The following is a 19,854-nucleotide window of genomic DNA, read 5'->3' as shown; positions in this document are numbered from 1 at the left end:
TTCTCCTTGCGCCCTCCATCTTTCCCAGCATCAGAGTCTTCTCCAGGGAGTCTTCTCTTCTCATGAGGTAGCCAAAGTATTGGAGCCTCAGCTTCACGATCTGTCCTTCCAGTCAGCACTCAGGGCTGATTTCCTTACTAGTAGCTTTTTAAAAAAAAAATAAAAAAAATAAAAACAGTAAGCATCACTGCAGGGGATACTCAGCTGCTCCATTTGAGAGGGGAAATGTCTAATGTGAATTTTATTTATTTAATGACCTTTATATACCTCTTCATTGTAAAAACAACAACCTGTTACAGATAGGTAGCCGTGTTGGTCTGCCATAGTCAAAACAAAATAAAAAAATTCCTTTTTTTTTTTTATAATACACATTCATTTTTTTAATTTCATATTTATTAAGATTTTTGAATACAAATGCATAAATAAAAATTACTTATATCATAACATAGTTTCGTCTCTTCTTTGGACTCCCTCACATCTCCCGCTCCCACTTACATCGTTGCAGAAGATTTTTTCCAAGCAAATTACCCACTTGTTTACAATATTTATCACCGCTCATTTAGATAAAATCTAACAATTCTCCAAAAAAATTTATATTTTCCTTATTTCTCACTTATCATCAAAATCCAATCTAATTCAATGGTAGGCAATTATTTATGATCTAGCATCCTTCTTAGCATTCAACCAAATTACAGTATTTCTGTAAATAAGTCTTAAATTTCCCCCAGTCCTCCTCAACCCTTTCTTCTCCCAGGTCTCAGATCCTGCCAGTCATCTCGGCCAGTTGCATATAGTCTATCAGCTGCATCTGCCACTCTTCCAGTGTGGGTAGATCTTGAGTTTTCCAATTCTTAGCGATGAGTATCCTTGCTGCCGTTGTTGCATACATAAAAAATGTTTGGTCCTTCTTTAACACCTTCTGGCCGACAATACCCAGAAGGAAGGCCTCTGGTTTCTTAGTAAAGGTATACCTAAATACCTTCTTCAGCTCATTATATATCATTTCCCAGAAGGCCTTCACTTTAGGGCAGGTCCACCAGAGGTGAAAGAATGTTCCTTCATTTTCTTTACATTTCCAACATTTATTATCAGACAAATGGTATATTTTGGCAAGTTTAACTGGGGTCATGTACCATCTATATATCATTTTCATTACATTTTCCTTCAGAGCATTACATGCAGTGAAGTTCAACCCAATGGTCCACAACCTTTCCCAGTCCTCAAACATAATATTATACCCAATGTCCTGAGCCCACTTTATCATAACCGATTTAACCATTTCATCTTGTGTATTCCATTTTAACAGCAAGTTATACATTCTTGACAATACCTTAGTCTTTGGCTCTAGCAATTCTGTTTCCAACTTCGATTTCTCCACCTGGAACCCTACCTTTTTATCATTTTTAAAGACTTCTTTAATCTGAGCGTAATGTAACCAGTCTCGCACTTTATCCTTCATTTTCTCCAAACTCTGCAATTTCCAATTGTCTCCATCTTTTTCTAATATTTCCCAATATTTTGGCCATTTGGCCTCCATATTGGGTCTTTTTCGGGCCTTAGCTTCCAGAGGACTTCCGGAGGCGGCGGGACTTCCGGAGGCGGCGCGAACGGCAATGGCTGCCCTTTCCTAGTCGGGAGAGGGAAGCTCTGCTGAAAACGGGTCTCCCGCTGCGGCGAAGCGGAGACCCATCTTGGAAAACCACAGGCGGCAGAAGCCTGTGGTCTTGGGACCCGGCGGGCGCCAGGAGCGCCCCCCAAAACGTTGAAGGAACCCCGTAAGGGGCTCCGGATCGCGGAGGGGGTTGCGGCGCTGTGGGTCGTTCTGCAATCGGCGGAGTGAAGCCGCGTTGCTGCTGCCGGTGAGTGCTGACCTTTCTTCCTAAACCTCTGATTCGGAAAGCAACAATCCGTGAGTAATAAGGATTTTACAAAACTTTGAGACCTAAAAACATTGAATTTGGCTGAAAGCGGAGCGACGAAAAAGAGGAAGTCCGTCTTCCGCTGACACTGAACTTCAAAGCAAAGAGCTGGAGAGTGGAGGCAAAGAGTGAGCTGTTAATTTAACTGATCTGGACACCCGTGGAAATTATTTTTAAGCAGAATAAGGACTTTAAGTAATTGATATATGACTTTTGTTTGGACTGTGATACCTTTCTCTCATTTGGATTACAAATTGAGTAAGAAACCCAGGTGCTGGAACTGCCTGAGTAATTGAGCTGTCAGTCTGCAGGGCTGGATACTTTGAATTTAAACTCTGAAACAATCTGAGGGAGTTTGGACTGGCTACTTTGAAACACCTTTTGGAATACCAGTAAGCACTGTTTGAAACATTGTGTTTTTTTTTCTAAATACTAACTCTGCTAAAATCTACCTTATTGAAGGTTCCTGGACACTAAACCAGACTTTATTAATTTTATTGGAATTGATCTCTTCCCCAAAGACATTTTAAGCTCCCCCTAGAGGATTTGGGATTTACAGCAGTGACATTGTTTTACTTTCCTTTTCCCGGCCTCCTGTTTGATTGTTACCATCTGGGCTGTCGCTTTCTCATGGGAACAACTCAGCTTGACCATGACTTTTAGATAACTCTGGAATGAGTGGCGCAAGAAAAAAGGGACCGAAAACCAGACAAACAACTCTAACCGCAGCCTCTAAGGCACGTAGATCATCTGTGCCTACTTTGCCTTCTTTGCCTATTTTGACTTCTGAGGAAGAAGCTGCTTCTCTGCCACGGGCAGAAACTGAGGAATTACAATTGGAAGAGATGGCCTCAGGAGCAACTGGCTCCATTTTAGAGAAAATTCTTGAAAAACTGGAATCTCTGGATAAAAAAGTTGATCAGCATATAGCTAAAGTTGATCAAAACACAGAATGTTTAAAGAGATTAACTGAACAAGTTGCACAGAATGTACAAGCAATTGGAGAAGTGAAGGAGGCTGCAGGTGAAAATCGGAAATTGGCTGAGGATACCAGCCAAATACTGGGAAAATTAGAAAAAGAGGTAAGACCACTCAGCAAACAAGTAGGTGAACACCAGACCTATCTCTCCATGATAGAACTGCGGAACAGGGAGACCAATTTAAGGATAAGGTCGGTACCAGAGGTGGAAGAAGGCAGCCTAGCTGAGTTTCTGACTAAAGAATTTTCCAAGTTTTGGAACTTAGAGGAAAAAGACCTTAAAATCATATCACCCTTTAGGCTTGGAAGACTTATAAAGAAAGAGAAGCCCAGAGACTGTTTAATAACATTGAGATCAAAGGAGGAAAGGGACAAGATTTTAGGCTTGCACTATGGAAAGTCACTGGATATTTTGGACAAGAGAATTGAAATTTACAAGGATATTCCTAAACAACTGTTGGACCTTAGATCTGATTATTTGGAACTAGCAAGACTGCTGAGGAGCAACTCAATTATCTTCAGGTGGGATTTTCCTCAAGGATTATCTTTCACTTTTAGAGGGAAGAAGATTAAAATTAGAACATTGGAAGATAGAGACAAGTTTTTGACTGCCTACGGAGAGGACCTTCAAAAAGGACTTGAACTACCTTCAGGGCCTGGAGTACCAGGGGCGCTTGTACCCTCGGATTCTGAAGATCCAGCGAACAAGGTACCACCCTTAGAAAAATAACCAGATTTATTCAGGATGTCTCTGCAACTTTTGAGTTGGAATATAAATGGTTGTAACATTCCGGAAAAAAGGAGGAAAATTTTTCATATATTAAAAAAAGAACAATTGGACATTATCTGCTTACAAGAAACACATGTGACAAGGCTCCACAGAAAAGTATTAATAAATAAAAGACTTGGCCAGGAATTTATATCTTCAGACAAAGTAAAGAAGAGAGGCGTGGTGATATATGCAAAAGAGAGCCTGTCACCTAAATTTTTATTCAAAGATGAACATGGAAGAATTTTGGCAATTGAAATACAGCACCAGGGAGAAAAGATTCTGATACTAGGAATTTATGCACCAAATGAAGGGAAATCGGAATTTTTCAAGAAGTTGCATGAGATCATGCTGGATTATCTGGACTATGACAACATCATTATGATGGGAGACATGAACAGAGTCATATCAACTAACATGGATAAGTCACAAAGCCAAAATGTTACAAAAGATGGCAGACTACCAAAGACCTTTTTTGAATTGACAGACAATATGGACTGGATTGACATTTGGAGAACGAAGAACCCCTTGGGAAAAGAAGGAACATTCTTCTCTGAAGCCCAGCTGACTTGGACAAGAATCGACCAAATATGGATAACTAGAGGTCTGGCAGGTGGCGCTGTGGGTTAAAGCCTCAGTGCCTAGGACTTGCCGATCAAAAGGTCGGCGGTTCGAATCCCTGCGGCGGGGTGCGCTCCTGCTGCTCGGTCCCAGCGCCTGCCAACCTAGCAGTTCGAAAGCACCTCCGGGTGCAAGTAGATAAATAGGGACCGCTTACCAGCGGGAAGGTAAACGGCGTTTCCGTGTGCGGCTCTGGCTCGCCAGAGCAGCGATGTCACACTGGCCACGTGACCCGGAAGTGTCTCCGGACAGCGCTGGCCCCTGGCCTCTTGAGTGAGATGGGCGCACAACCCCAGAGTCTGTCAAGACTGGCCCGTAAGGGCAGGGGTACCTTTACCTTTACCTTAGAGGTCTGGCACCCAAGGTCAGAAAGGTGGAAATCTGCCCAAAGACCTGCTCCGACCATAACGCATTGAAAATGGACATGATACTATTACCAACCGGCTCTTTTAGATGGAAGATGAATGACAATTTGTTCAGAGATCAGGAGATTATTAAGAAGGCCCCAAAAGCATTGAAGGATTACTTTGAGATAAATATGAACACTACGGTGGAAAAAAGAATTATTTGGGATGCAAGTAAAGCTGTGATGAGGGTGTTCTTGATACAACAGAATGCTGCAAGGAAGAGGATACAAAACGACAGAAAAGATAAGATTTTGGAGAAAATAAAATAAAAAAATTCCTTCCAGTAGCACCTTAAAGACCAACTAAGTTAGTTCTAGGTATGAGCTTTCGTGTGCATGCACACTTCTTCAGGTATCTGAAGAATTTTTTTATTTTGTTTTGACAACAACCTGTGTACAGTTTACAGCAACATAAAAAACCCCTTAAAAGTGGTTAATAAAAAACAGCTAAAAACAAATTACTAAAAAGATGACTAAAATCAGCAGTAGCTAAAAAGAAATAAAGCACATGCAACTTAAACATTTGTGGATAGGCTTACCTACACAACACAAATATGTGGTTTTGGGGTGTACAATGTTCATCTTGGTGGTGCAGGAGACGATCCACAGCCATCTGGGAACGTCTCGAGATGACTGGGCTGTGTGGTTAAAACATCCTGGAGTTTTCTTCTCCATGGAAACAGAATTTGCAGTCCCAGGTTGACAGCTGCGGGATAGTAGTGTGTGCATGTTTAAAATGAAGTAGTTGTAGTTGGAAAAACAGGATGGAAATGAAAGTTTCACTTGCATGGGGGTCTGTCATATTCACAGTGCTTCTGTTAGACCTCCACAGGTGAAGGAATACTTAATATGAAGTTTGAACCAGAAAGTGTGTTGGGGGAGCTGTCCTTTTTGTTGTTGGGTTTTTTGTTTCCTCTCCCATTGCGTCTCCTGCTCCAGGTCCTTCCTTCTCCTTTGTGGGTGTTTCTGCTTTTGGAAGCTGTTGCCTGGAAGAGTGTGTGTGTGTGTGTGTGTGTGTTGTGGTGGGAGGGGCCTTCCTGTCTTGGGAGAATACAATGGACATTGGCAATGGGGAGGGGAGAGATGAGATTTTGCCAAGGATTTTCCAGATTACTGCTAGGAGGAAGTGGGAGGGAGATCTTCAGGCCAGATGACCTCATGGAAGGCTTCCTCTGTGAACATTCGGTTGGACAAGGCAGGCTCGAATTGTGTAGGCATAAATTTTTTGAGAGATTGCTGTTGGACCCTGCCCCATGGGTTTGTCTGCAGAATGGTTATTATGCATTTTTGTGCTTTCATTTTGTATTTTTATGTTGTGCGCCACCCTGTGATCTTTGGATGATGGGTGGTGTGGCGTTTGCCCTCCTATGTGTGTGACATCATACTGGGTTCATAAGGAAAGGGTTAACTAATTGTAAAATGACTAAGCAATGGGAACCCAAGGGGAGGGGTTAACTGTGTATAGGGTTTAAGCACAGAGGTTTTAGGGAGTAATTATTATTATTATTATTATTATTATTATTATTATTATTATTATTATTTATACCCCCACCCATCTGGCTGAGTTTCCCCAGCTACTCTGGGCGGCTAGAGTTAGGGTGGTTGAGAAGACAGTCTGGTGTTAGAAGAGACAGAGAGGATAAGTCTGTGGGTTGGGCTACTCTGATGTGAGAGAGGGATAGAATCTGTTAAGAGGAGACAGTCAAACAGTTGAGATAATCAGTCGGAAGGTATAGGTCGGTAAAGAAACTAAAGTTAAGAAACTGACAACAATATTATCTGAGAAACCATAAACTTGTTCATCTTTATAAAATAAACTTGTTTATTTGGTTCACTGTTAACAACTGTCTGGACTCCATGTTTTACCCGAGAGTAACAGGTTGGTGGCAGCAGGGAAGCGAGCGCAGTGGTGGCACAGGGATCAATAGACCGTTAAACGTCCGGGGACCCTGTGTGATCGCCGCAGGTGGTATAAAATTTTTAGAAATAAATATGGAAGTAAAAATAAAACATAGGACTAGTTCTGGCATCACCTTTATCCATGGTTGTGCTCACAGCATCGCCAACAAAATCCTCATGTGAGAACCATTACCTGTTACTTTTCAGCTGCTCCCTGTTCCAGGAGGTATTGCTTCCATTCTGGCTGCCCCTACCGTAAGGTGGGGCTATGTGGTGCTCCTTGGATGTTTTGGACTTAGAAGCCCTCCGGTCCCGGGCAGCAGGGATGATGGAAGTTGTAGTACCAGATTAGCTGCCCTTGTCCAAAGGCACTGGTTTTTAAAGGGGGACCAAATAAAATAACCCACTGAGGCCCAAATGTTCTGACTTCTGCAGCTTAAGAAGGCTGAATCCCAACTGTATACAGGAGGGATGACAAATACAGCTGAAAAGAATTATGTTTGGGCCACCCAAAAGCTCAGGTAGTTGGGGGAAACGATATTGTCACTGGGTTCCTTGGGTGGTCCTGGTGATCTGCACCAGTGCCTGCTCTGTGATAATTTGTTAGTTCCTGAATCCGGTAGGAAGCCCACAATAATATTGTATCATTTTTGAAGCGTAACCTAAGAAATCAAATATTTTACCCATGGAAAATAGCTCTTTATTAAAAGCTCCTTAACTCCTCGCAGACGTGGGGATACAGGGCATAGCCCGTAACTGGTTGTGCTCTTTTATCTCTGGTCGGGGACAGAGGGTGGCACTAGGGAGGGAAATGTCATCGCGCCACTCCTTGGTGTGTGGAGTGCCGCAGGGCGCAATTCTCTCCCCGATGCTTTTTAACATCTTTATGCGCCCCCTTGCCCAGATTATCCGGAGCTTTGGGCTGGGCTGTCACCAATATGCTGATGACACTCAGCTCTATCTGCTGATGGATGGCCACACCGACTCGGCCCCGAACACACTGACCAGATGCTTGGAAGCTGTGGCTGGATGGTTTCGTGGGAGCCGATTGAAACTAAATCCTTCGAAGACAGAGGTCCTATGGCTAGGTCGGGATGGCATGGGGATGAGGGACCAACTTCCTTCTCTTGCGGGAGCCCAATTAGTGCCTTCCGTTAAGAGTTTGGGTGTAATCCTTGACGCCTCCCTTTCCATGGAGGCGCAGGTTACAGCAACAGCCAAGGCGACATTTTTCCACCTTCGCCGCATCAAGCAGTTGGTCCTTTACCTTTCCCGCCCTGACTTGGCCACAGTGATTCATGCGACGGTCATCTCCAGGCTTGACTACTGTAATTCGTTCTACGCGGGGCTGCCCTTGAAGCTGTCCCAGAAACTCCAGCGGGTGCAGAATGCTGCAGCGAGGCTCCTCACGGGGTCTCTGCCATGGGAGCATATTCACCCAGTGCTTTTCAAGCTGCACTGGCTCCCGGTGGAGTACAGGGTCAGATTTAAGGTTTTGACCTTTAAAGCCCTTCACGGCCTAGGACCCTCGTACCTACGGGACCGCCTCTCCTGGTATGCCCCACGGAGAGCCTCAAGGTCCATAAATAACAACACCCTAGTGGTCCCGGGCCCTAAGGAAGTTAGATTGGCTTCAACCAGAGCCAGGGCCTTTTCAACACTGGCTCCAGCCTGGTGGAACGCTCTGCCTCATGAGACCAGGGCCCTGCAGGATCTGATTTCTTTCCGCAGGGCCTGTTCTGCCTGGCCTTTGGCTTGGAGCCAATTTGATTCCCTCCCTCTCTTTTTTCTTTTCTTTTCCTTCTCCTGCGATGAGGCTACATTTTAATATTTTAATGTTCCATTATTTTAATGTTGTATTTTATTTTTGTTTTTAAGTTTGTAATCATTCATCTTGTTTTTATTATTGCTTGTAAGCCGCTCTGAGCCCGGCCTTGGCTGGGGAGGGCGGGGTATAAATAAAAAAAATATTATTATTATTATTATTATTATTATTATTATTATTATTACTGTTAAACAGATGGTTGTGATTCACTTACAGGAAATGTGTGTGTGTAACACTTTTCTGCAATGCAGGAATCTCAGCTAAAGCATCCATGACAGCTGTTTATTCAACCTCTGCTTAAAACTTTCCTAGGAAGGAGAGTCCATCTGCTCTACTGTTGAACAACTTTTACCATCAGAAAGTTCTTCCTGATATTTAGTCGGAATCTCCTTCCTTGTAACTTGAAGCCATTGGTTTGGATCCTAGAATCTGGAGAAAGACAAAACAAGCTTGCTCCATCTTCCTCTTGACAGCCCTTTGTTTATTTGAAGATGGCTGTCATGTTTCCTCAGTCTCCCTTTATTCTTGGGTTTGTTTTTTTAAATATCATTTTTACTTGCTTCCTGGGAGTAGGTCCCATTGAAAACAGTATGACCAGCTTAGAAATGAGTATGCATGGGATTGTAGATATCCAGAACAATCCTAGGGATACTTTCTTGGATGGCTAATTGGAGTTTACTTGCAAATTAGCATGCATAGGCTTGCAGCCTCTGTGTTAGATGGGAGTTCTTAAATAATTCAGTTGCATCTCTTGTTTATTTCAGGTTAAAAGACTCACGTTTGAGGCACTGAAGGAAAAGAAACCCGCTTTATAGATGGCCTTGGAGGTAGAAAAATCTCCTTTTGAGGCATCATTGAGTGCGAAGGCCAAATGCTATGGGAGGTGGAACTACCGAGAACTTGAGATGGACCACTCTGAACTAGTTAGCAAGGTTTGCCAGCCTTCAGCTGTGGAAGAAGAAGAGCCTTTGTCCAAAGAGACAGGGGTTGGAGAGCTCAAGGCCATAGAGAAAGCTGGCCATACATTTCCTGGCATTTTCTGGAGAACTGAAAAATGTGATAAGATGTCTTCAACGGCTTCTGACAAGTTTTGCAAGATGAAAGCAAAAGTAAAGTATGTGGAGAGACGGCCGCTTATCAGTAGGACCACTTTTGGTAGTGAAGTAGCTCCGAGTTTTAGCAGAGGTGGTCTGTTTCCAGAAGAACAACAGCAGGTGAGCATATTTAGGTATTCATACTTGCACAATGCTTCCAAGAAAAATGCTAAGGAGACTGGATTCTCACGGCTGAAGAGTGAACGATCATAGTGCAGAAATCATTTTTTATTTCCTTTTTTACATCTCTTTCCATTGACACATGTGACATGGTGGATAAGCAGTTTGAAAGAAACTTTAGGAGCTATCTGAATTAGAAACCAGAGCAAATACCTTGCAGCCTTTGACTGCCGTTCTGATTTAGTCACACTTCTGCCTCTTCCTTTAAAATTGTTTTTATTGAACGTTGGTCAGGCTGGGTCGGAATACAGGTGGGGAGGGATGATCTGTGAAAAGGATAACAGATTGCTACCCAGTGTTAAGCACACTTAATAGGGAGTAAGCCTCATTGAACACAGTGGGGTTTGCTTTTGAGAAAATGCACATAGGGTTGTGCTGTGAATTCGTGTATTTTAGAGTTTCAGATTTATGGTGTTACGGCAAAATCTGGGTGCGAGGCTGCTCTGCCACCCAGCTCATCGGACTAAGTCCGTGGGTCCCTGCGGAGGAAAATGAGCTCAGCCGGAGACAGGAGCAAACAGCAGAAGATCCAAGTTTATTGCGCAACAGGTTCAAGGCGAGATTGAACAGTGAGAAAGGGGTGACATGAGTTTTTGAAACTCCCTCCATGTCCCAGAATACAGTGCAAAACACGTCATGAATACATTAAAGAGAGGTTTGGTTACACAGATTACATCATGAATATATTAAAGGGAGGTTGGGTTACACAGATTAACATATGGAGGAGGGAGGGGGGAATATGCAGAGCTGGAGATATGCACAGATAAACACTTCCTGGGGTGAGAAAACAATGGTCTCAAATATGCATAGTCTGTCACCTGACATTGCCTGGAGGAAAGGCTGATCAGAGCCATTTGACAGGATTAGGGTCTTAACACCTTGCTGGAGGGATTGTGCTGGACAGGGGAGGTGTGATGGAGTCCTAGAGAAATTGAGCAAACTGGCACGTTGATTTTCTATGAATTTTATAGATTTTAGTCCCTTTTGACATTGACAATTGGAAATAAATTGATATATTGTAGCGAAGAAGAAGGTGAAGAAGACATGCCCCCCCCCTTCCGTATCAATGGTATTTGCTACTATGGCAATATTGCAAGTGTGGGTGGGGAGGAAGAATGATGGACCCGCTTCCCTGAATGTATTCTTCAGGGTTGGGCAGCATTGTGGACTTTTCTGAAAACCTATCTAAATGGTTCACAAGATAGATCTAGTTTGTTGGCTTAAAGATGGGTGAACGCTGCCTGAGCAACAGGAACATAAATAGTCCGTGGGAGGGAGTGAATTTGCTTGAATGTAATTGGTCTGGGTCTTTCTATCTGAGTGTATGTTTTGAGATTCCCAAATACATAAGAAATTAGTGTCATCCTTGTGATGACCTTTCCAGTTCTATGATTCTGTGTCATGGGTAGGCGAACTAAGGCCCAGGGGCTGGATCCGGCCCCATCGCCTTCTCAATCCAGCCTGCGGATGGTATGGGAATTGGCGTGTTTTTATACGAGTAGAATGTGTCCTTTTATTTAAAATGAATCTCTGGGTTATTTGTGGGGCCTGCCTAGTGTTTTTACATAAGTAGAACATGTGCTTTTATTTAAAATGCATCTCTGGGTTATTTGTGGGGCATAGGAATTCGTTCATATATTTTTTATCAAAATATAGTCTGGCCCCCCACAAGGTCTGAGAAAGTTTGTTGACCCCTGATGTCATTTGCATCAGAATTCTGGTTTTCATTCCTCCAGCCTTCAAATTAATCCAGATTCACTTATTTCTGGGGGGGAGCCATTGAGCTTAAAAGAAAAGAAAGAAACAATTGCCAACAGCCTCCTTGCTAATTAAACCCCCACCTATATTGGAATATTCTTTCTTTGTAAATAAAAAAAAGCCTGCCTTTCTTGCCTGACCTCTTTTTTAAAATGGCCTGCACAGGTGACTTCAGCAGAAGACTCGGATTCTGCAGAGCCACTTCAGGGGTTGCTGGAAATCACAACCAAAGCTATGGACTCAACATTTTACAGCCCTCCCACCAAACCCCTCTACAGCCTCGATGCCGATGGGAGGAGCCAGGTGACAGTTGCGCCTTATTCATCCACTCCCAAACACCTGCCAGGTAAAATAAACCATCGTTTTGATGCTGTGACACCTGTGTTCCCTCGGACTAGCTTCACCTTACAGCCTTCAGAAGACTCTGGTTTTGATCAGCAGAGGATGGCGAGATCAAAGAGCTTTTGGGGGGCTGCTGGGGCTGAAACATATGCTCCCTGGCAGCTGCCTAGTCTCCCTGACCCTTCAGGAAACCACATGCTGGGCGCACAGGGGCACATAGCTTTGGATAGCTCCCCCACAGTGGGTCACATGAGAAAGATGTCCTCCTTCCAGGCGGACTACTGGGCGTGTGCCATACCCGGTTGCCTGCCCCCATCGCCAGACCGCCAGTCGCCCCATTGGGACCCTAATAAAGAATATGAGGACTTGCTTGATTATACCTATCCTTTGAGGCCGAAGCACAAGCTTGCAAAGAACCCCAGAGAGTCTTCCGTCCACGATTCTGGGGTTGACCTCAACAGCCTTTCCATTTCTCCCGAGAGTACCTTGAAGTCCGTGAACCTGCAGGTCCAGGAACCCCTGGCTGCAGAGATCCCTCACTCAGAGGGCTTTCCAACCCCTTTATTGGAAAAGTCGGAATGCCCCCTTCCAGTTTCTCACTACAGACTCTCACCTGTTGGGAAAGTGTCCTTTTCTGATGGTGTTCCCTCTCCTGGGAGAACTCGCATCTCTGGAGAGATGGCACATGGCTTGTCTCCTATGTGCCCTCGACCAGTTCCATTTGATTCATGCAACTTGGATGAAAGACGCTGGGACACAAGGGGATATGGCTGCCTTACAAAGAGAGATGCTGTCAGTAGCAACTTCATCCGCTCCACAAGGGTGCTGCCTTTACAAAATGGGAGTTCCAGTGATGAAGAGTATCTCTCCTTACCACCCAGGCTCAAGGAGTTAGAGACGTTGGCTCAGCAGCTGACTGAGCTTTCACTGATCATAAGGAACCCTGAACATTCTGCATATGCCGATGTGACTGGAGAGCAGCTTCCACTGGAGGCTCAGGGAGATGGTGGAGCCGTCAAGAGTCAGTGGGAAACAGATGGTGATTCTTGTCATATGTGTAGCTTCCACGAACACATTGAAGAAGACCTTCTGAGCAACCGAAGCTGCCAGGACCAGGAGGGGTTTCCAGGAGAGGCTGCTAGTAGCATTGACTTGCTCAAAACAAGATTCCTCGAGAGTGGAGGTCATCATGTCGAGCAAGAGACAACCCGATGCAGAGACTCCCTTGCACTGCATATGAGGGTAAATAAAATGAATCCAAACCTGAACAGCAAAATGCCAATTGTGTCATATGATACTTAGATTTGAAAGTGGCCAAAGGGAGTGTGCGACTTTTGAAGGGCTGAAAGACCTGAAGGCCTGGCTGCTTGTCCCTGTGTAGACCTGTATTATCACTTATATAATAATAATAATTTATTATTTATACCTCACCCATCTGGCTGGGTTTCCCCAGCCACTCTGGGTTGCTTCCAACAAAATATTAAAATACAATAGTAAGTCAAACATTAAAAGCTTCCCTAAACAGGGCTGCCTTCATATGTCTTCTAAAAGTCTGGTAGTTATTTTTCTCTCTGACATCTGGTGGGAGGGCGTTCCACAGGGCGGGTGCCACTACTGAGAAGGCCCTCTGCCTGGTTCCCTGTAACTTGGCTTCTTGCAATGAGGGAACTGCCAGAAGGCCCTCAGCGCTGGATCTCAGTGTCCGGGCTGAACGATGTGGGTGGAGACGCTCCTTCAGGTATACTGGACTGAGGCCGTTTAGGGCTTTAAAGGTCAGCACCAACACTTTGAATTCTGTTTGGAAACGTACTGGGAGCCAATGTAGGTATTTCAGGACTGGTGTTATGTGGTCTCGGTGGCCACTCCCAGTCACCAGTCTAGCTGCCACAGTCCGGATTAGTTGTAGTTTCTGGGTCACCTTCAAAGGTAGCCCCACGCAGAGCGCATTGCAGTAGGTCATCTGGGGCAAGTTTATGTGTAGCACAACCTACCTAATGTCATAGGGCAGGGACCCAAAAACAGGCATTTTCTGCTCCTGCACCGTGCCTGTCTCTGTACCATTTGTGAAGCAGCAGCCACCAGTATTGTATTTAATGTTAATTCTGGAAGTGTCCCTTCCAACACTACAATTCTATGGTTCTATGATATTTGAGGCGGGTATCATAATGGTGTATATTTTGCTCTAGGAGGCTAAGTTAGGCCAGAATCGAGAACAAACTTCCAGAATTAACACGGAATACATTACTTCTGGTAAATGAGCCACCGTAGTCCCTCAAGGGTTGTGAAAATTTGTGTCCCAGGCTTTTTGGACTCGTCTAGTTGTCTGCTCTTCCACCCCACTACTGCGTCTAACCTGGGAATTGAAACCCCCCCCCCCAATAGTTTTACAGTTAAGCCTATAAAACTGAATTTTACTATGTCTTATGCATATAATGAGTGCCTTTGTTCTGATTCATCCAAGTAGATATTTTGCTGTCAACTAGAAGAGCTCATTTGTTGGCTGCACAAAGTAGCAGAAGTTACAGACAACTGGATTCCTCCCAAGCCAGATGTTGGAAGTGTCAAGGCAGCATTACAAAGCTACCTGGTAATTCCTTCCCCCCTTTTTCCTCCTTAACTGTGGATTTGAGTAGCTCTGAGGTCACTGGGCTTCATTATGTAGGAGCAACTGACTGCTGAAAAGAGGCCCAATTCAAATCAAATAATCCCTTAAGCAAACCCCTGTGAGAAATAAGAAAAGGCTGCAGCCCTACTGTGGCCTATCAGTTTGGAAGAATGCCTATTGTAGACAGCTCTACTCCACATCATGAAACGCCAGTCTCCCTTGTCCCCCCGCCCCCTCAAATGTATAAATCAGTGGAATACGGTATTGGGGAAATGTATATTCTCACCATGTACTCACCCTCCTAGGAGAGTTCTGCTGTTCTTGGTGTACAGTTGGTAGTAACCGGAGGGCAGATAGGCTAAGAGCAACCTTTTTCAGCCGTGGGCCTGTCCACCATCCCTCAGACCATGGGATGGGCCGGACTATATTTTTGGAAAAAAATATGAATGAATTCTTATGCCCCACAAATCACCCAGAGATGCATTTTAAATAAAAGGACACATTCTACTCATGTAAAAACACACTGATTCCTGGACCGTCCATGGGCCGGATTGAGAAGGCAATTGGGCCGCATCCGGCCCCCGGGCCTTAGGTTGCCTACCCCTGGCTGAGAGCATTGTGATCCTTGTTTCATCAGAGCAGCTCACACAACTGATATTCCTGCGCCCTCCTTGCTGCCCACCCCTGACAGCCGTAACCCTGTCCAGAGATTCAGAGGGCCCTCCTGAACAGTCGAGGCTGCATTGCACAGGGCTGCAGTACAAAGGGGGAAATTGCCTAGACTCTGGCAGTGGGATCTTTCAGTAATGGGAGCTTCTGCTGGCAGACGACCCCTCCTCTCAATTTTAGCTGACTTCCCCTCCTATTTTGCACTGCAGAACTGTACACCACAGCCTCTGCTGTTTCGGGGTGCCCCATTGCCTCCATAGATAGGGTTTTTTTATTTTTGTTAAGTACAGCAGCTGCAGGCAGAGGAGGGAAAGAAAAATGGGATACAGAGGCTGTCTTCTCACACCGTTGGATCTAACCTATAACTTTTAAATACATTTTGCAGAACCTATGTGCCCACTTGTGGATAATGAGTAGTTTTTCTTTAGAAAGATAAATTTAAAGGACCCCTGATCCCGTTTACCTTCCCGCAGGAGCGGTACCTATTTATCTACTTGCACTTTGATGTGCATTTGAACTGCTAGGTTGGCAGGAGCAGGGACTGAGCAATGGGAGCTTACCCCGTCGCGGGGATTCGAACCGCCGACCTTCTGATTGCCAAGCCCAAGGCTCAGTGGTTTACACCACAGCACCACATGCGTCCCTAATTTTTCTTTACTCATTAATAGATTTTTAATGCTTTGGCTTTGAATACTGTTGCTCATGACATCAATCACATTTCTATGCAGGAGTTCAAAAAGGATTTAGCGGACCACCAGACACTGACTGAAAATGTCTTGCAAGATGGCGATAGGCTTCTCAAATGCATGGTATCAGATTCACCAGGTGAGGGGAGACAACTATAAGGGGGAAACAGAACCAGAATATGGTGTAGGGGAGGACAGGGGGACTGCAGGCCACCAGATCAGACCTTGTAATATTTTTCTGAAACTCCTCCACCTTCTCCCACTGGGTTTTCAACTTTCTAGCTCTCATGGTTTTCAACATACTTGGCAAATATAGTTTTCAAGTCTCATCTGTTTAAACAGAGCAAACTTAAGCACATATTTGATGTTCTCATAGAAAGCTGTAGGATTTCAGAATACTTTATTTTTGCTGAAATATGCCCCATGTTGCCTTCTTTTTACTATATAAAGGCTGAAAAACTAGAAAGCACTGCGCCTGAGCTGTGACCTGAGCACATGTGTGTTTGCTAATAGAAAACGGAGCTTTGGGGTAGTGCTTTTTGGTGAATCCTTCTTGTTAGTTTCATCCGCTTGAGAAAGCTGCTATAACTTGTACAGGTAAAAGGTAAAGGTAAAGGTACCCCTGCCCGTACGGGCCAGTCTTGACAGACTCTGGGGTTGTGCGCCCATCTCACTTAAGAGGCCAGGGGCCAGCGCTGTCCGGAGACACTTCCGGGTCACGTGGCCAGCGTGACATCGCTGCTCTGGCGAGCCAGAGCCGCACACGGAAACGCCGTTTACCTTCCCGCTGGTAAGCGGTCCCTATTTATCTACTTGCACCCGGAGGTGCTTTCGAACTGCTAGGTTGGCAGGCGCTGGGACCGAGCAGCGGGAGCGCACCCCGCCGCAGGGATTCAAACCGCCGACCTTTCGATCGGCAAGCCCTAGGCGCTGAGGCTTTAACCCACAGCGCCACCTGCATCCCACCTCTCTATTCCTAGCATGCACCATAATCTACTCTTCTTTCTCTTATCCTCTAGTTATTTATTGCAAGCGAAGCAGAACGCTTAATGCCTCTTCTTGTGGTCATTTCTAACAGTGTTAGTTACCCAAAATTGTCAAGGAGAAACATCACAGAATCCGGATCTTAAATTTGTATTAACCCTTGCTTCTAGTTTTACAGAACACTCTCAGCTTGATCGCCAAACAATCTGACAGGCTTGAAAGCCACGCTGAACGCTTGTATGAGACTCTCCTAGCAGCTATGGACACCCTTGGCGATGGCTTGATAAAGAATTGTGATGCTCAGCAAACGGCTGCCCAGGCAGAGTCGTCAAGGTGGGTAAGGGATGAGAAGATGTGAGGGTGGACCTTAATGAATGTGTTCTTGTGTGCTGGCAAGTAAGGAAGCAGACAGAGCTTTCACCAAGCTTGCCTGGCTCCAAGGGCGTTTGAAGTTCCTTAAATAGTAAACTTGCACCCTCTTATGAATTGACGCTCATCTTGAGCTTTTCGTAAACCACTAGAAATTCCGGCAACTTGGGCAGATGCACCCAGTTTTCCTGGGGTGGATATAAGGGTATAAACGCTTTAAGAAAATCCTAAAGGTTATAATGAATTAAGGTGGAAAGGGTGGTCTGCAGGGGCAGCCCGGGATATTTTGCCACTGTAGGCAAAAGTCCCCTCCCCCCCCCGAACCAGGCCCCCTCCCTGCCCCCACTGTCACACCCGTGCAGGTTGTCCTTCGCTTCTTATGACTGGGAAAGACTCCTTCCTGCCGGCTGGTCTCAACTGGGCTGGGTGAGCCAATGATCTGATTCTGTGCAAAGCAGTTTCCTCTGCTCCTAATGGGAAATTTGGATCCAAGGTCTAGCACTTTGCACCTGAAGGGACCGCCATTAGTCCTTTTATTCCTCTTTTTGTCCCTGCTCTTTGTGGATAGAGTGGCTTTGTTAAATAAGGGACAGGGCTTCTGCACTGTTAATGGCTGCCAAGAAGACTGAATTTGCATGACAATCTGCATCTCTTGAAACTACCTCTCCAACACAACAATTAAAAGTTCAGGAGCCTTTGTTCTTTTTTAACCTGCCATCTTTAGGTGAATCATTAAGGCTGCAATCCTGTACCCAGTTTCCGCAGAGTAAGCCCCACTGAATTTAGCTGAACTTGTGGTCTAGGGACGCAGGTGGTCTAGGGACGCAGGTGGTCTAGGGACGCAGGTGGCGCTGTGGGTTAAAGCCTCAGCGCCTAGGACTTGCCGATCGAAAGGTCGGCGGTTCGAATCCCTGCGGCGGGGTGCGCTCCCGCTGCTCGGTCCCAGCGCCTGCCAACCTAGCAGTTCGAAAGCACCTCCGGGTGCAAGTAGATAAATAGGCACCGCTTACCAGCGGGAAGGTAAACGGCGTTTCCGTGTGCGGCTCTGGCTCGCCAGAGCAGCGATGTCACGCTGGCCACGTGACCCGGAAGTGTCTCCAGACAGCGCTGGCCCCTGGCCTCTTAAGTGAGATGGGCGCACAACCCCAGAGTCTGTCAAGACTGGCCCGTACGGGCAGGGGTACCTTTACCTTTACCTTACTTTGATCAGACATGATACAGAACAGCACTGTTAAGGAGTTCAGCTGCCTCTGTGCTAAAGGGTATAAGGATCCCATCCTTCAAACGAGAGCACACACTTTCTAGTTTTGTTGCTCCTTGCTTTCAGCCAGTGGTTTAATTTAAACTATCATAGCAATCATAGTCACTAATAGTAAAATGCAGAAAACAATTGGGAAATCAAGCCTGCATTGTCTGAATAGCACCTTCCTGGCCATTGGCTTTTAAAAAGATTTATGACGGGTTGAGAGTGGCAGTATTAACAGTGGCCTTCTAGAAATGTAGAGCTTAGGTTGAAGTTTATCTGTACCTGTAAGGTAAGGGGACCCCTGACCATTAAGTCCAGTCGTGGACAACTCTGGGGTTGCGGCGCTCATCTCGCTTTATTGGCCGAGGGAGCCGGGGTACAGCTTCCGGGTCATGTGGCCAGCATGACGAAGCCGCTTCTGGCAGAGCAGCGCACGGAAACGCCGTTTACCTTCCTGCCGGAGTGGTACCTATTTATCTACTTGCACTTGGACGTGCGTTCAAACTGCTAGGTTGGCAGGAGCAGGGACCGAGCAACGGGAGCCATGTAACTTAAGAGGGCTACTTTGCAATGTAACTGAGGCATCATCATCATCATTTATTCCCCACCCATCTGCCCAAGTTTCCCAGCCGCTCTGGGTTTCTCCAGCCACTTTATGTCCTGAGGAACTTTTGGTTGCAAATAAAAGCATACTAACCCCCCCTCCCCAAATTATTTAAAGTTATTTAAATCCCATAGAGCAAATGAATGCTTGGTACCCTGGGCAATTTTCAGTGTGTAGTCTAAAGGCATTTGATGTAGCAGTGAGATCAACAAGAACAACAAAAATAATAAGAACTGGACAAAGCTGGAAGTGGGATCATTTGGGACATCCAGATTTGACAGGCTTAAAGAAATAAAATTGGAGTTTGTACTCCTAGATATAAAAATCTGGATGGAAGAAATGGGCCTTTTTTGAGACAGATTCCTTCCAAGATTGGACATTCGAAATTAAAGATGACTGGTAAAGGACTATGGCTTAGAGAGATGTGGGAACTCCAGGAAGACATCAGACGTTGAGGAACATTGGGAACGCAACCGGGAAAGGGGGGAGGGAAATTTGGAATCCAAAGGGTGTAAAATTATTTTTTTACCTTTTTCTATTTTAATCTGTATTGCATATTAAAGGGGGGAACTCGCGGAAGGGAACAGGTCGATTTTAGGGGATGGGAAAATATTTTTAAAATTGGGTCAATGATAATAAGTTTAAAGTTGGGATAAGAACTTGTTGAATTTTTTTGTTTATTTGTAAGAATTGGAATACAAGAGGGGGAGGGGAGGGGAAGTCCGGAAAGATGTTATTGGGAAAAAGATTTTAAAATTGGATGTTTTTTTGTTGTTTTTTTCTTTATTTTGTTGTAATTGGAAAATCTTAATAAATATCATTTAAAAAAAAAATAAAGGCATTTGACGTAGCAACCTTGCTGAAGTGAAGCAGGTCTGCTCATCCTAAGTGTATTTCGT

At 45.0% G+C, this 19,854-nt stretch overlaps 1 protein-coding gene across 3 annotated transcripts in view; it reads left to right on the top strand.

The window, feature by feature from the left end:
* CEP68 (centrosomal protein 68) overlaps window positions 1–19,854 on the top strand; it is a 28,851-nt gene that overhangs the window by 8,487 nt on the left and 510 nt on the right. For 2 of the 3 annotated variants that reach the window (XM_079969821.1, XM_079969822.1), the window contains exons 2-6: window positions 9,183–9,632; window positions 11,616–13,034; window positions 14,257–14,379; window positions 15,795–15,891; window positions 16,907–17,069. In XM_079969821.1, the coding sequence (XP_079825947.1) occupies window positions 9,234–9,632; window positions 11,616–13,034; window positions 14,257–14,379; window positions 15,795–15,891; window positions 16,907–17,069 (2,201 nt within the window). In that variant the 5' untranslated portion in view covers window positions 9,183–9,233. Of the gene's footprint in view, window positions 1–9,182; window positions 9,633–11,615; window positions 13,035–14,256; window positions 14,380–15,794; window positions 15,892–16,906; window positions 17,070–19,854 lie in introns of those variants that run through there. The other variant, XM_079969823.1, reaches the window with a different exon arrangement.

The sequence above is a fragment of the Podarcis cretensis genome, assembly GCF_951804945.1.
Source record: "Podarcis cretensis genome assembly, chromosome: 3".
Lineage (NCBI taxonomy): Eukaryota > Metazoa > Chordata > Lepidosauria > Squamata > Lacertidae > Podarcis > Podarcis cretensis.
The sequence above is the reverse complement of the archived record's forward strand: the minus strand, read 5'-3'. Positions and strand labels throughout refer to the sequence as shown.